Source organism: Scleropages formosus, chromosome 16 (assembly GCF_900964775.1).
Source record: "Scleropages formosus chromosome 16, fSclFor1.1, whole genome shotgun sequence".
Lineage (NCBI taxonomy): Eukaryota > Metazoa > Chordata > Actinopteri > Osteoglossiformes > Osteoglossidae > Scleropages > Scleropages formosus.
The window spans coordinates 10,209,460-10,226,272 of NC_041821.1; the positions used below are offsets into that span (position 1 = coordinate 10,209,460).

The 16,813-nt window shown below is 41.2% G+C and overlaps 1 protein-coding gene across 8 annotated transcripts in view; it reads right to left on the bottom strand.

The window, feature by feature from the left end:
* The window catches only part of tbc1d1 (TBC1 (tre-2/USP6, BUB2, cdc16) domain family, member 1), a 52,720-nt gene that overhangs the window by 19,494 nt on the left and 16,413 nt on the right, over positions 1-16,813 (bottom strand). For 6 of the 8 annotated variants that reach the window (XM_018737976.2, XM_018737975.2, XM_018737973.2 and 3 more), the window contains 10 exons: positions 11,877-12,434; positions 8,886-8,975; positions 8,104-8,208; positions 6,414-6,546; positions 6,028-6,119; positions 5,281-5,397; positions 4,597-4,719; positions 4,145-4,234; positions 3,756-4,018; positions 681-829 (listed from right to left, as the gene is read on the bottom strand). In XM_018737976.2, coding sequence (XP_018593492.1) covers positions 681-829; positions 3,756-4,018; positions 4,145-4,234; positions 4,597-4,719; positions 5,281-5,397; positions 6,028-6,119; positions 6,414-6,546; positions 8,104-8,208; positions 8,886-8,975; positions 11,877-12,434 — 1,720 coding nt within the window. Of the gene's footprint in view, positions 1-680; positions 830-2,430; positions 2,554-3,271; positions 3,434-3,755; positions 4,019-4,144; positions 4,235-4,596; positions 4,720-5,280; positions 5,398-6,027; positions 6,120-6,413; positions 6,547-8,103; positions 8,209-8,885; positions 8,976-11,876; positions 12,435-16,813 lie in introns of all 8 variants that reach the window. The other 2 variants (XM_029259062.1, XM_018737974.2) reach the window with 2 other exon arrangements.

A 16,813-nucleotide genomic window follows, 5' to 3' on the forward strand; every position in this document is an offset into this window, starting at 1 on the left:
AAAAAAGATTACTCATTACATCCATAAAGTTCAAAAGAAGATCAAATATGAATAAGCTAAGGAAAATCCAGGTTGTCACAGAAGAACAAGAAATTTAATAAAGTACCTCATAACGGAAAATAATAGAAATATTGGGGAAGATGACAGCAGGTAACAGTGAACAAGGGTACTACACTGATCTTTTTGTTGTTATCCTTCAGGTACTCCACTGGTACTCCAATTTACCTTTTCATAATACAGTAAGTTATGAGGCCTAGAGCACATAAAAAAACAAATTTTCAGTTACATGTTTAGTACAAATATTGCCATCTTCCAGTATCATTTATTCTAATGACGTTAGAGAAAAAAAGAAATTAACCTGAATAACCAAAAAGCTAAAAGGAAGATACTTCAGCCCCTGCAAATGAATTCAGAATATTTTAAAAGTCATTAACACCCCACTCCATGACAGGAGTCGCCGCTTTTTATTTGTGTGAACACCAGAAAGAGCACCATCTATCGATTTCACACCTGCAAAATCACACATAGAATGCCTACAGCTCACCAACATAAGTGAAGTACCTGACCTAGAGTCCCTCCCTTTCTACAGGTCTCCCAATAATGTGATTGCCCATGAGAGTAATCCACTGGGACTACCTAACTATGATGGATGAAAAACATCGTTATGGGCTAAGTCTTACCGTCATATCTGGAAGGGGGGTCACAGGTTTTTTGGGGTGTGGCTACTCTGAGAAAGATCTGTTGTCTCCAAGAGTGTCGATGGCTGCGCAGGGGGCTGTGCTCACCAACTACACCCACTGCAGATGGGCTGCTGAGAGCCGCCACATCGCTGGAAAAGACAGACGAACTAGGTCACAAAAATACTATTAGAAATAAAAATAAGTTTCAATGACGTTTGAATTAAGAGACAAATATGCCTATATAACCAAAACAAACATAAAGAAATGTTTTTCTCCGTCATGAAAAATAATACAGCTTTAAGTCCTGCTTTATAATAACTTGTTTATTCATGGTATGTTGCAAAATGTTCTCAAACGCCTCTGGTGACACCTCCTGGCCTTACTAAGAAGTTAATTTCTCCTTTTCCTAATAGTATTCCTACGCTAGGTGGCGCCCTGATGTACGTTTACATTTATTTATTTAGCTGATGCTTTTCTCCAAAGCGACTTACAATGTTAAGATACCTACAATTATTTACCCATTTATATAGCTGGGTAATTTTACTGGAGCAATTTAGGGTAAGTACCTTGCTCAACGGTATTACAACTGCAGGTGGCAATGGAACCTGCGACCTTTGGGCCCAAAGGCAGTAGTTACTAACGTCTACACTACCAGCTGTCCCATTCATCAGCTAAACTGATTCATCCAGACATAACTATGAAGGGTCATGTACACGTGAAACTAACTGGCGCAAGGGTTCTACAATTCTGTTTTAATTTAATATGCAGCTACCTGCGTAATGTGGAAAACGGTAGTACTGAACTAAGTGACTCTACAATCATTTGTCTGCAATTGCAATTAGAGAAATGCAATTTTGTTTACTCTTGAGTTACATTTACATCTGTTCACTTTAATTGACGCTTTTTCCCAAAGCAACTTACAGTGTTAAAGTTACAATTATTACAAGCTTACAATTATTTACCCATTTACACAACTGGGTGATTTTTTTTTTTTTTCCCTGGAGGAATTTTAGGGTAAGTACCTTATTCAAGGGTACTATAGCCGGAGAGGGGGCTCGAACCTACTACCTTTGGATCCGAAGGCAGTAGCTCTAACCACTACGCCATCAGCTATTCACTGTTTGCCAACATAGAGAAGAGCATCTGCTAAATGAATAAATGTAAATGACAGCAACATGACAGCTCTGCATTTCATATAGGAACATCTAAGCACCACTGTCTCTGTCCCTCTGCATGCTGCTGAACAGCCTGTGGAGACCAGACTGGCAGACAGCTTCATGCACATGTTCTGAGTCCCCTGGCTGAGTATTTATGACCCATTGTAAATTTTTATATAAAAAAAAAAAACCCCACAATAAAGAATCTAGCAGCACTTACTATTTAACCTTACTATTAGATGGCACATTGAGCTAAGCTTTAGCGTACTGTTTGAATTGGTATGCTGGTTTTGCTTATAAAAAAAATACTAAGTACATCTCAAAAAAGTTTAATGGTAAAAAGTTATTTATTCCTAAGTCAGGGAGTCACTGTACTTGTAAAGAGAATGGATGGCATGAGCCCACACATAGACCAAGAGAGTCAATTTCCAGCTGCAGTAAGTCACTCACATTAAGAGATGAATACAACTGCAGGACTCCCTTGCCTATAGCATAGACCTGTGCTAACCAATGCTGCCAGTGTTCAGTCGCTTTCCTTCTTCCACAGAACCATCAGTCAAAACCAAACTGTATGGAGACCAAACTGTCTGTACCTTTTCTCACTGCCAGCAGTGCGGTTCTCATCTACTGGTGCCAAAAATTTGAGAAAATTGGGAACAGAGGAAGAGGAGTGCAGTCGTGTCCGGAGACCGCTGAGATGCGAGGAGCCCAGGGGGCTGCAGAAGCAGGAAGCAAAGAGGAAAGAAAATGGGGAACGTAGAGCGTGTACACCAGCACCGAAGTGTTCACATACTGTGCAACTGCAAAAGTTCTACCACCACCACCAGTTCTCTAATTCCCATTATCTTCTGTATCTGTGGTTATGGCAACAGCCATGTTTATGACAAAGACTGGCTACTATGAAAAGCATTGACTAAAACACCATCATAATAAACAGCACTCAATCCCTGTGTTTGTTGGCCCTCATAATTCACCCAGAGTGGCACACACCACACCTTTAATCTGTCAGAGTCCGCATCAGCCACCCTGCTCAGCATAATGTTCTAAAAATGTTCCTTTCTGTGAGAACAGCACAACTGCCTTGAACAGGCCCATGAACTGTGTTAATATTTAACTTAGTGACATCTGTACCAAAACAACCCAGAACCATTAAAACACAGCAGCTCTGCTGACCAAGAGTATTCCAGGAGCTTCTTGCACCACATCTGGGTATAGTAAACCAATCAATAATCCAAATTATAAATCTAGGTTATTATGTCATGAGAGCATGTGTGTTACACTCCACTATCAATGGCAGCTAAAAACTAGTAAACATAAATCAGTGACTTCTCTTCAAACAATTATTTGACATGTTGACAGCTTTACAAGCAAAATATAAAAGCGGGACTAGTAGCCCAGCCTTGCTACAGGCAGGGGAAATAAGAGGTGTCTCACCTCCGTTTGGGCAGCCGGCCACCATGCTCTGGACTGGGGTTCAGTTTAAGAGATCTAAAGAAGCTGGGGGAGGAGGCAGAGGGCACCAGCTGGCATGTAGGGGAAGATGTAGCTTCAGGAAAAGAGGAGGTCATGTCATCCTCACCAGCAGGCCTTGTAGCCCTGCCCGCAACAACATGGGAATCAGAAATCAAGGAGAGCAGCACAGGAAGGAAGAAAGAATAGCAGTGTTACAGGAGGAAAGGCAGAGGTGGCTGTAGAAAGGAAAAACGGGGCACTTACAGTCTGAGTGTGCTAAACAGTCATGTCAGTGGAGCAGAAAAACAGAAGAGGCGCTTCTAGCTCAGTCTAAAAGCCCCAAGACATATATAAATGCTGTGCACTAAGTCACACCGACATATGGGCTACACAGCTGCTAGTCAGCCACTGAGGTACTGCTGCAGTGCTGCAAGACAGCCAGCAGTAGAGCAGCCCCTCCCCTTACTTGCTCTGGTGCGGACTGTCAGTGCTGACAGAGTAGTGGCGGACCAGCTTGGGCTTGGTGGCAGGTGTAGGCTCCTGCTGGATGGGGGGTCCTGTTGGAGAGGTTATGGGCAGGTGGCTGAAGGTGCTGGCACGCCGGCGGAACCCTCGCTGCTTGAGCTCTGGTGATGCTGTCTCCAGATGCTTGAGATCTCCTGTGGAATTGTGAGACTTGAGGGGGCTGGAGGGCAGCAAGGAGGACTTGGGCTCTTCTAGGGAGGCATTCTGCAAGCCAACAAAATTTATGAATTGTGTGTCATACACCACAAAGTTTTTTTTAATGGGATCAGCGCAGGATTAACAACATGACAAATAAGCAAATGCTACTGGGGGGGTCTTTGCATAGCACACCTGAGACCTGCTGTTGAGCGCGGAGCTGGAGGAATTGGAATAACCCTCTCGTGTTATATTGCCCTCTCGCTGGACTCTGGACCTGCTTCCCTGAGGAGGATGCAAGAGCACTGCTGTAAACAGCTGTGTCCCAAACACTGCTGTGCATTGCATCTAACCACATACATGCAGGTTTGCTTAGACAAACATACAGCTGTAAGGAGTCTGACAAAGTACTAGCAATTAAATACATACAAGATGGCAACTAATGTTAAACCAACATTACGGTACTGACATTCAAATGTTTCTATAGACCCTTAAACCTTTAGGTCTTTGGTATTTAAAACCCTACGGCTGATTCACTATCAGTCTACCTAGTGCTGTAAGACAATAGACAAAGAAAGCCACAAATACTGAAAAAAGCAAACACTGACTCAGGGACCTTGAAGCCTGGTAAAGTTGGTTTCACCAACCTTCAAAATGCCCTCCAGAGACTCTGCGAGGGACTTCTTTGCACGGCTCTTGAACTGCTCCAAACGTAATCGGCTGCCACTCAAGCCTGTGTCCCCAGCATCTTCTGTTGCTCCCTGAGCCACCTGCAGAGAGCATCAGACCTCACCACATGCTGGTCACCCTCTCAGCACTATGGGGGAGCAGGTTTTCCCACAGCTGTTTTAATACCAGCACAAAATTCAGATTGAAAGAAACATAAGTTTAAGAGACAAAAATCTTAAATATTCAAAGCTGAAGGAGGCAAGAGAAGAAAACTAGGCGCTGCTCTAATCTAAAGCATACAATTTTACTTATCTATGCAGCTGGGAGTTTTACTGGAACAAATGTGTTAATTAAATCATTAATTCCAGAGGGAAATTCAATAAAAACTTTGCTCAAACTAATGGAATCTGGGACCTAAAACTCCAATCTTTCACTCACAAGTTTGAGCCATTAAGAAAAATACTACCTGCTGTCCAGAATTTAAGAGTTAGTGATATCAGCAAATAAAAGATTTTACGTTAATGTCACAATTTTGCTCTTTAACATGAAACCTACTCAGCACTGTGGGTATACAATATTAAGTTCTCAGTCCTTTGAGCCCAGAGGGATTCTTCCCTTAACATTCAGGTCCTTTAAAAGGCCCAACTTGCCAAAAGGTATACCTGTTTGACCCCTCCATTGCAAGTGTGCAGATGGCTCTTCTGGCGCTCCTCATACAATCTGCGGAGACTGGACACAACCAGTTCATTCTCCTCCTGCTCTGTCTTTGGCCTGGCTTTCTGCACATGTAAAATGACAAATGGATACACAGAACATTAGTCTACAAGACAAAAGGGTTCGTTCAAAACAATTACACAACATAACACCTCAAGACAGGTTCTAGCCCAAGACTCACCTGAAATTTCTGAATCAATGTATGTAAAATCAGAACTGTATTATTTGTTCACTGATGCCGTTAGGCCTTGTCTGTGCATAAGGTGGCATGTGACTCAAGAGAGAGTGGTAGGCAGATTGTAATTCTGGGAAATGGTTAATCTGCATTCAAGAAAAAAGTGGAAATGACTGTTAAAGTAAAATGATAACTGTGAAGTAATGCAGCAGATTTCCCATATCAGCTAACTTCAGCAATGGAAATTGGAGTTTACCTTGCAGCTTTAACCTGTGTAAATGTAATTAGCACTGAAATTAGAGGTTTGCTAAAAATCAAACTCTAATCCTCCTTTCATTAAACTAATTGAACAGAAGTGTTTATCTGAAGCTGTCAAGAATTAACAAGGACTGGCCACAAAGACTGAATATTAATTCCTTGATAAATATTAAACTAGCAGGTGAATGAAGGTGGCTCATGGATAAGTAACACAGGGAAACTGCCCCAAGAGAAAGAAATTACACCCTTGCGGTCACCATACCATAGTAGTCTCAAAAACGGAGGCCTGCACTTTATTGTCCAGGATGGCTAGATGCCTCTGTAGCTCCAACTTGGCTTTTGATGGGTGGAGACCTGTATATGCAAAGTCAGAAAAATGTATCCATATTCATCAATATGACTGGTGATCCCTAAGCCACCTCAAAAACTTTCTTCCCAGTATCACTACTTCCTTTAAAAACACCAAAAGAAAACCGTAAGTAACTGCTGATCAAGGGAGCCACAGCTTTCACCTGCTGTCATGTCTCTGCTTCACACACACAGGTCTAATGAATTGTTTCTGTATAGATTTACTACGATCAAGACATAAAAGGGAAGATGAGTCAAGAGGCAGCAAAGCAAAGGAGAATGCAATTATAACCCACTGACCTTCTATTCTCTCGCAAAGACGGTGCAGTTGCTGCATGGGACAACTGTCACACTGCTGGGGCTGGATTCTTGAGGTCTGTTGTAGGGCAGCCACAGAGAATGCTTGCTTCAAAGTCAACATGATCTCGTCCACCTATGCAAACAGATAATGCCAGAAGGCATCGCTCTCTAAATTCATTGTTGCATCATTTTCACTGCCTTACTTTTACAGTAACTAGACTAATCCAATTCCATCTAAGTGATAATTGTCTCAGGGGGGCGTGGAGGCACAGCAGGTTTGGCCGGGGCCTGCTCTGGGGTGGGTCTGGCTTTCGAGTCCTGCTTGGGGTGTCTTGCAACGGACTGGCATCCCATCCGGGGTGTCCCTCCTCCCCCTCCAGCCTTGCGCCCTGTGTTCGGTTCCGGTTGGGACAAGCAGTTTCAGTCAGCGTGTGTGCGCGTGTATATATGTGTGTGTGTGTGTGTGTGCGCATGTATATATGATAATTGCCTCTACACCAACAGAGGTATCAAAACATCAAACATTCATTGGAAGGTCAGCCCAAATATTCTACAGGTCTCAGAAACATACACAGAACTGCATTACCCTCAAAAGCAGCACCAAGAGGAACAACTTGTAAATTTGAGCATCTGACTGGATTTCCACAGGTTAGAGCTTTTTCACAATACCAACCAGCAATCGCATCAGTGGAGAGAAAATTCACTGAAAGCTGTAGTTGACTCATTTTGCTGCACTGAAAGCATCCTGAACTGCTTTCAAATGATCAATACTTTCCTCCAACCGATAAAGTCCTTGACTGAACCAATGAAGGTCAATCAGCTTGATTCCTTACTGCAGGATCCTCTCTGAAGTGCAGAATAGGAAAGCAGATGATCCAGCTAGAAAAACCTGCAAGGCTTTGCCTTCACTGCTCTAAAGTTATCACAGTGTTTCTGTGCTCATTTAATCTTTTGAACATGTTTGGAAAATAGCTATGAATTCTCGGGGACTGCTTTATATTAACATTTTGGAGAAATCTTGAAGTTAGGAAAAGGGGCAGAGAGTTGTCTTTTTTTTTTTTTTTTTTTACTTAAAGCTAAAGTCACTCATTCAGTTGGCACAGTTCATGGACTGGAAAGTCCACACTTTTACAAGGACACAGACAGTAAAATTTTACTGGCTTGTGAATCACAAGACTATTCAAAGGATAGTCACTACTTCAAAGGTCCATATTAGTTGCAGTTTAACTACTAACCGCTAGATAATCAGTTCTGCATACTGTGTAGTCAGATGTTTTATCATTTCTGTGTTTTAGACAGTAACCGGAAAAAATTCTCCCTTAAAGAGCAATAACAGAAGTATATTAAGAAGCAGCTGATCAATGCCTCACTAGATTCTGCTTCTCTGCATTTGTCCAGTATGCTACAGATGTGGTAAAGATTTAAAAAGGATTTTGATATTTTCCCTATGTCCAAGTCATTGTTTACAATGAAAAGTTTAATAAATGGTTAAAAAAATAAAATTTGGATTTTTTATAAGATTTGCTTCACAACAAGGTTTCCTGAACGGCTACATGGTGTAAGGATTCAGCACAGAAAGTCAGTAGTGATACTACTACTGAAAAGAATGTGTAAAAAAAAAAAAAAAAAAAAAAAAAAAAAAGACTATGTGATTGCTTTACTCCCCCCCAGGCTCCACTTTACTCCTCACCAGGGCTTCGTCAGTGCACTGGAAGACATAGCACACAAACTGACAGTTTGCACTCTCCAGGGACTCTCTGCAGATGAAGCCAAAGTGGTCAACATGCCGGATTCCCTGTGGGGCAGCAAAGCACAGGTCAGCTCTCACAAAACAGTGGTCCAATGACTTTGCTAGGCTCCCCCTTACTAATGTACTACCGTGACCTTGATGCCATCACTCATAAAAGTCTTTAAACTTTGCTCACACAAGCTGTACACAGAATACCTGCATATGCAGTGCTGCTTGAGAGTATGTGAACCCTATGGGGATAATCATTATTCTTCTATAAAATATTAAAAGAAATTTATAAAATTCCAAACCTTAAAATATACACACACACACATACAAACAGAGACTGAAACCGCTTGTCTTGAGCGGGGTCGCGGCAAGCCGGAGCCTAAGCCAGCAACAGAGGGCACAAGGCTGGAGGGGGAGGGGACACACCCAGGGCGGGACGCCAGTCCGTTGCAAGGTACCCCAACCGGGACTCAAACCTTAGACCCACCAGAGAGCAGGCACAGGCCAAATCCGCTGCACCACTGCACCCCCTCTACCTCAAAATATACTAACAAATAAATTACTATGATTAACACTCCTGATTCTACTTACCTGCTTGGTTTAATCAATGCATAGTACACATATGATTTCCTCTAAATAAACTCATGGAATTGGAAGTTGTCCTGTTGATTTTAGGATGGCTGAATCAAATACAATCACGTGGGTTTGGGACTGTAACGAGATTGTTTACTGACCTGAGAACAGAAGGATATCTCTCTGAATCCCTTTTCCATAGCCACTTTCTTGGTGTCAGGACTCACCAGAAAAATTTGGGATTTGCCAATCTGCAAAACAAACAAAACAAGAAATTAGTCCCTCTGCATTCAGTCTTGACCTGAAAGCCCAGAGAAGTCAGCGGTGCTTCTGGACCGTGTTGATGTATGGCTTTTTTAAATTGCATCTATGGTTGCAGCAGCAGCAAATGGTGGTGACTGAAAAAGGTTTACCACAGTATTCCCGAGCCCATGTCACAATATCCATTACAGACACATGACAGTTTTTTAAAACAGTGACATCTGAGGGATCAGAAATCATATACATTCGGGAGTGGTTTTTGGCCTTGCCCTTTACGCACCAAGATTTGACAGGATTCCTTGAATCTTTTCATTATATTGTGTACTGTTAAAGGTGAAATGCCCAGAATCCTACCATTTGTTTTAGGGAAAGTTGTTCTCAAAGTGCTGGATTACTTGCTGACACATCTGTTGACAAATTGGTGAGCTTTGACCTATCCTTGCTCTCGAAGGACTAGGCCTTTTTTGGAGGCTCCTTATATACTGTAACATGATTGCATCACCTGTTTCACATCACCTTGTTATTTCAACATTTTTTATTAGTCCTAAACTACCAGTCTAAATTTTTGGTATGTGTTGCAGACAATTTCAGAATAAATGTATACCTTCAAAAATAATGCAGCTGAATAGGTGAAACATTAAATGCCTCGTCTTTATACTGTTTTTGTTTGAATACAAGTCAAAGAAAATGTACAAATCACTCCTTTTTGTTTTTAGTAGCATTTTTCCATACTGTCCCAACTTTTTTGGAATTGAGGTTATACTTAGAAAGATATACTTTAAGATCCAAAAATGCATGCTTATATTTCAGTGTTTTTTGTATGTGTCTCACTTTGAACAGCCCTGATCGACTAATTGATTTTCAGCATGAACCTCTAAAGATTCCCCACACAAAGTGAGCGGGAAAAACTCAGAGTTCAGGGTGAATTTTCCCAGCAGAGCAGCAGGGAGTCCCAGTCAGACATCCAAATCCAAGCAAGGGTGGAATTTTCAAAGGTGGACCCAGATGTCCTCAGCCCTCAAGCTTCCTGTCTGAGATAAGCAGGGGGAGGGGACCAAAAGGGACACAGGCACAGCAGAACATGACCGAAGGAATACGGAATGTGCCAAGTCACTGTGAGAGATGGGCTCTGAGCCAGCAACTGCACAGTACCAGTGTCACAGGACTGATCTACAAGTTGGCAGAACATGGTCCTCATTATTATGGCAAGCCATTAGAGCACTTTGTTTGACATTATTTTCTAATCTCACGTTCTACTCTCCCTAAAAAAGTACCAACAGTGGTGGGTGTAAACATATATCACCAAACCTACAGCATAAAGTGCTGTAGCTCAGCGTCCCTTCTGAAGCTAGAGTTTCAATCCTTATGTGTCAACAACACCAGCTCTGCAGTTCTCCCTGTTCAGATTTTGCTGATTATCTACCATGTGCACCTCTTAAAATAAAACCATTCTTCCTTGTAAAAGTGTCAGAGGCAAAAAACACATCCTTCCCTGTGGGGACAGAACCTGTCATTCTGTTGTACAGTAAGCAAAGCTGTTGAAATCCATCAAGCTCTATTCCCTGAAAGTTAATAGGCTTGCTATAAGAGCCAGTTTCTATATATGGTGCAATTAACTGTATAATTTATGCACTTTCTTCACATTACTACAGAGCGTGTTGTTGAGTAACAACAACTAGTACCATTTGAGGTACGCTAAAATTAAAGGGCTTTTTCCAGAAGGCAAAGACATGAACATAAATGCTACTGTTCTTCAAAAACAGTGTGTATATATATATATATATATATATATATATATATATATATATATATACACACACACACACACACACACACACACACACTATTTTCTGGGATATATATATATCCCAGAAAATCCCAGCATCCTTTACAACCCCATTAATAGTGTGGTCTATGCTCACTTGAGCAAAGTTGGTTTAATCCCAAATCTTAGGGCATACTGACCAAATCAAACTGTCATCATTACACTGTGTACTTTAAACCAGCCTCGTGAAAGTGCTAACTGATGGAGCTATGAAAATATATAGTACTGGGTAAATGACATACCAGAAAATAACAAACTAAGGGGCTATCTTTGGCATTCAAAGTACACAAAGTGACATCTTAGGCATTGTGTTCCACAAAGATATGGAAATCAATACAACAAACAGCAATATTCTGGATGATAAGACATCTATGAAGGAAGGTAAGAAATATTAAAAATATCAAATTAGAGGGGCTGTGAGTAATAAGTGGCAGTAGATTATTCCTTAAGCCATCAGAACACTATGTCCCCCTATAAAAGTTATTTCACAGTTCATAGGAACTTACATTCCTCTCTCTGTAGTCCACAGAACTGGAGTCTCACATTCCTGTGTCAACCTAATATACATAACATAGTTCTATATTCCTGCTCCCCCTACTATACTAGAATAGGCGAAGTTAATGAGTCCACCCTGTTCATTTCAGTTGCTGCAGGGATCACATAGAAATCAAAAACGCCACAAAATTTTAAACCATCCACAGTGAAACCAAACTGGGCACATCTGTCTTAGTGTGATAGATGATGTCCCTGTTTTGATAACAATAACTGTCAGGCGAATCACAGACAACACGAATAAGACATGTTAAGGATAGCATTTTTCAGTTGATGGAACTGCTTTCTCATCACCGCTGAAGACATGCAGTGTGTATTTATTTCATCTGGGTGAAGTTTTATAGACACCGAGGTTACAATTGGAACTGTACCTCTCACTGCTACTGCTACACATATAGCACTGTGGGCAATAGAGAAAAAAAAAAAAACACAATAGAGTGAAACTGGAATGATTGTGACCAACCAAGTATGAAAACAGGTCCATCAAAGAGAACAAGTTAGCAAGCTGCAGTACCGTGAAGAGCATGGTGCGGTTCTCCTGGATGCTACTGGGCTGGACCCCACTGGGCCCATTGGTGCTCCTCTTGTGTAGCTCAGGAGAGAGTCCATTCTCATCCAGAGCCTGCAGAGAGGGAAAGCTAGGGTCTCTCCGGAAGAAGATGGTCTTCTGGCTGCTGCCAGGGGTTGATCTATTGCCCCCCAGTGTCCCCTGGGCCCCATCACAGGTTGGCTGAGAAAAGAGGGCCCGCTTGATGTGGGCAGCTGCATTGGAAGAAGCGGCAGAAAGGCTCCCCACAGCACTGTCACTTGTCTTTGGGCTACCTCTGCTTTGGTCCTGCACTCTATTTGCGTGGCTGAATTTCTCAATGCACTCGTCAATTAGGGCAGGTGGGGCGTTCTTCTGTGCCACGCAAGCCCGTCCACAGAACAACACCTCAAACTTCTTGACAAAGGCTGTATCATCACCGGCATCATCCAGGGCACAGCCATCTTGGAGCTGGGGCCCAGATGCCTCCTCCTGCCTGGCAGAGCTCTTTCCCGCCTGCCGGAGGGTGCTGATAATCTCTGGAACCTGCAAGGGGGCCAAAGTGGGAAATTAATGCTTTTGGCACTTAAACAGGGCAGAGCTGTTTCCATATCCAACCATGCTTACTCAGTTGAATGAAACTGTGTGTATACCGTATATCACATATGAAAATTAAAATAAGCTGCCATTTTAAGTTATTCTAAAGTACTGATAATAAATATAGGCACAAGAGATGCCTATGTGAATGTGAATGCAGTACAAAATTTGCAAAGGAGCTTGTCCAAATAAGAGTTTTGCATTTTCTGCAACGACATCAATATAAAGAAAAAAAAGGGGGGAGAAAAAAAAAAAAAAAGTTACACAGAGGTTCCCACACAAGACCAGTTCCAACCCATCTAAATCAAAGCTATAAATTATTCAGTCACCTAAATGCCTTTTGTCTGACATAAAAACCAGTTAGGTTGGTTTGCCAGTACCTGATCTCCATGTGCCAACCTGAATTTTCCAAATACATCCAACCTGGCTTCAATGGATCTATTCACTCTGCTGCTGGCTGCCCCTAAAATCCCTTGTTCTGTATGTTCAGACAAATAAAGCAGAATTTGCACTATAAATGTCTGGTTATTACACTGGAAGCCTTTTGTAGATATGAATTTTCATAATCACAGTGGAAACCGGATAACACACAAGTAATCAACACATCACTTCTTTCAAATTATTATACCAGTGACCCCATGAAAAAGTGAACAAGTCAGTATCACACACACAAAACTAACAAACCAGATAAACAATAAGCTTAAAGACAAACCAAGACTGCAAGTATTCTGGACCATGGCAGAAAATACTTGTTTCTTGAAAGTTGATATAGTACCTACATTTACATTTATTCATTTAGCTGACACTTTTCTCCAAAGTGACTTACAATGTTAATCTCCCTACAACTACTTACCTATTTATACAGCTGGGTACTTTTTTTACTGGAGCAATTTTAGGGTAAGTACCTTGCTCAAGGGTACTACAGCTGGAAGTGAGATTGAAACCTGTAACCTTTGGGTCCAAAGGCAGCAGCTCTTACTACTACGCTACCAGCTGTCCCTTACCTAGTACTGCTGCAGTGTTTAACTTGCTGCCGTATCTGCAGATACAGCAATAATCTGCCAAGAAACACTGTCAGGACAGCAGGATGCAGACTGGAAACCTGAAGGTTAAAGTCCAAGGACCACTTTTTCTGCATAACCCTAGACCAAGATAATTTACCTTCAAATTTTCAATTGGAAATATGCAGATACACACACTCTCCCCTTGATTAAGAGAGTTAATTTGTTCTGTTAAATGACCTCCTTAAGCAAATTCGTGTTGAGGAATTTCTTGAGGGATAATGTAATTGGTTTCATGACACAAAAAGAAAAGGTATTTTATACATGACACATACGTATTTTATAATATTAAAAAAACTAACTTCTTTTATATGTTATACTTTCATTCAGTACACTTATTATCAATAACTGCTTGTCCAGAAAAGAATTGTGGTGGATTGAAGCCGACCCGACAAGCCCAGGGTGAGAGAAATGGTAGACGAAACAGTGGATAGAAACATTTTTATAATTTGGCTGACACATTTACAATATTCAGAAATATCCAAGATATTTCTCAAGATCTTTGCCTAGGTTACTCAGAAAATTAGATGTCAAGCTGTCGGAGGTGCTATGTCGCATTATGAACAGATGTGTAACTACGTGATCTTCATGTTCTTGATTGTAAGAATAAGGACTTATTTGCAGTAGCATAAGGGTATTCATGTTATCAAAGGTATCTATATGACTGTAGTTCATGAATGTGATCGCAGGAGAAGTGATTGCGGGGGGAGGATGTCTCCATCATTCTATTTAAACTTTCCTGCCAAAGAGAATATACCCATTCCCCATGTTCCAAGTCCCTCATTGTTACCCCTCACCAGCCAGAAATTCTGTCAATGACAGATTCAAAGGACTGAGGTTTGTAGCTCACCTCCAACTTTAACACACTTGATTAAGCTACTTACCCTAAATTGACCTGTGGAAAGATAACCCAGCTGTATAAATATGTAAATCACTGTAAATAGCTTAACATTAAAAGTTGAATGATGAAGAGCATCAGATAAACGCTGAAAAACAGTAAGAATGTTGTTTCCATTGTGATATCTGACATTAATTTATGGGTATGATAGTGTTATATGATTTAATCCTCCCAAGCTGCCTTATGTTAAGAATAATTAAGTTTCTGAACATAGTTAAAGATGTGTTTTGTAATTTTCTTAAATGTTCCACTGAGTATTTATCCCATGTTTACTTTTATCCTGTTGTGACAACTGACTGCTCTGAATGGATAACCAGTCATGAGAGTTGGGTTTACATGATGAAGTAAACTAACTGATGGACTGAAATGCTGTTGTGCTGAAATAGAAGCCCACTAGAAGATTAAAATATATGTTATCTTAAGCCATTGTAGCCAGTTTGTGAGGGATAGGCGTACAATGCTTTGTCAAGCTTAGAATATTACAGGAGGCGTAAAAGGGGAAAGGCTTCTAAAAAATCTGCCACTGTACTGAAGGATCATCAGATTTAAGACACCAAACAACCTTTTGTCTAAAAAGACTGGCTGCTACATTTTTGGGGAGAAATACATTGTTTGTGTTCTAAAAGGGGGGTCATTACAGAGCATGGAAGAAAGGCAAATATCACAACTGAGGCTGGTAAAGCCACCATATTTCATCCCATTCTTTGTAAATTGTCAGCAGATTTTTACTGTCTGTAGAATAATTAGCCAGGCCTTTCTGTGTGATGTTGCTATTTAATATCCCCATATGCGTGTAGCAGTATAAATATTAACAGATCACCACTCCACCATCCTCCCAGTGTTGAACAGGATGAGCTGGGATTTTCCATCTTTCACATGTAATAGACAGAACATACTACTTTGGTAACAATACAATTCCAAACATCTGGAATGACCTCAAGCCTTTGCACCATTACTGACAGCTAACTAGTGCTACTAGCACCTCACTATGTCCCAGTGGACCTTCAAAGCAACGCAGCAGGAGCCAGTGCATTACACTTGGGTAAGCTGCTTTAAAAAGAGACCAGAAGACTGATTCCTCACTCACTACTATCTGCCATATAACACATTGTTTTGGAGGGAGCCAAGATTAGAGAAGCAAGTGATTTGCATTGTGTTCAAGGAAGGATCAGAGTGAGGCACTTGAACCTGTACAAAACATCCTTTTTTAAAGACAGAGACAAAAACAGCTGCATCCAAAGCCAGGCCGAGTGAGCAGACAGGGTATGCAGTAAACACTGACTAGCCCACTGCTATAATGGGCTTTTTCCTTATAATCAAATCAAGGCTCTGTGGAACGTGGCCTTCAGCCCAAACCTATTTTAAATAACTATTTTAAAGCTCCTGGGAACCCAGCACTGCACAAAAGATCTGACGTGGAAGCAAAACAAATATATTTTGCATGAAATTTATTGCAGCAGAAGGGTGAGGTCTGTGAATTAGAATACAAAGCACTGGGTCTGCTCTATGGTTACCTTCTTTGAACACAATGCTTTCAAACTCAGAACCTTTCACTGAGAGGCAGAGCTCCATAAAACATCATAATCTCACAAATGAACACACACACAAGTTCTGGGCCAGCTCTTTTGGTAAACTACTTCCCCTGCAGAACTTCCTCTTGATTCCCACTTCAGGCCACCCCTCTCAGCCATTTCCGCTGCATTTCTACATGACAAATGATGTCAGTGGTCAAAAGGACTCCAGACCAGAATTAGAGCAAATAGTAAGTTAAACTAATATTAGAAAAATAATGAATTCAATCCCATAACAGTGACCATGATGTTACATATTAAATTACCATTGTCAGAGTTGCAATCTAGCATGAGCCTTCAGTGAAAGTGAAGACAAATGTTTCACCTTTAGACAGCTCATGAGGACACTGCTTAATGTCACACCCCAATTAGCTCTTTTCACATTCAATTTACTGTATACAAGAAAGGTAAATGCCTTCATTGCTTGGAGACTGAACAAAAGCATTTGATGTCCAACACAACATGCATACACAAAACTTCAGTGGAGGAGGTCAAGGGGGAAGTAAATGGAGACATGGGCCACAGAGATGTAGTCACAGCTCTATGATGCAATTGAGCACAAAGCCAGTTTTGCAGGACTTTGGATCCTGCTGTGTCTTGTTCTCATTGGGTGTGCTCCTTTATCCAGGCTAAACTTGAGTCTCTCCTGAAATATTGCTGTTTCTTCTTCCAGTATTACTCCAATAACAAAAAGAACAAGAGTAGAATACCCCTCCAATGACAATATTTCCAACTTAGTAGAATACCACAAGATGCTTCTGCTCTTGTGAAAATGTTTCACTATCTGTTTTCTAACAG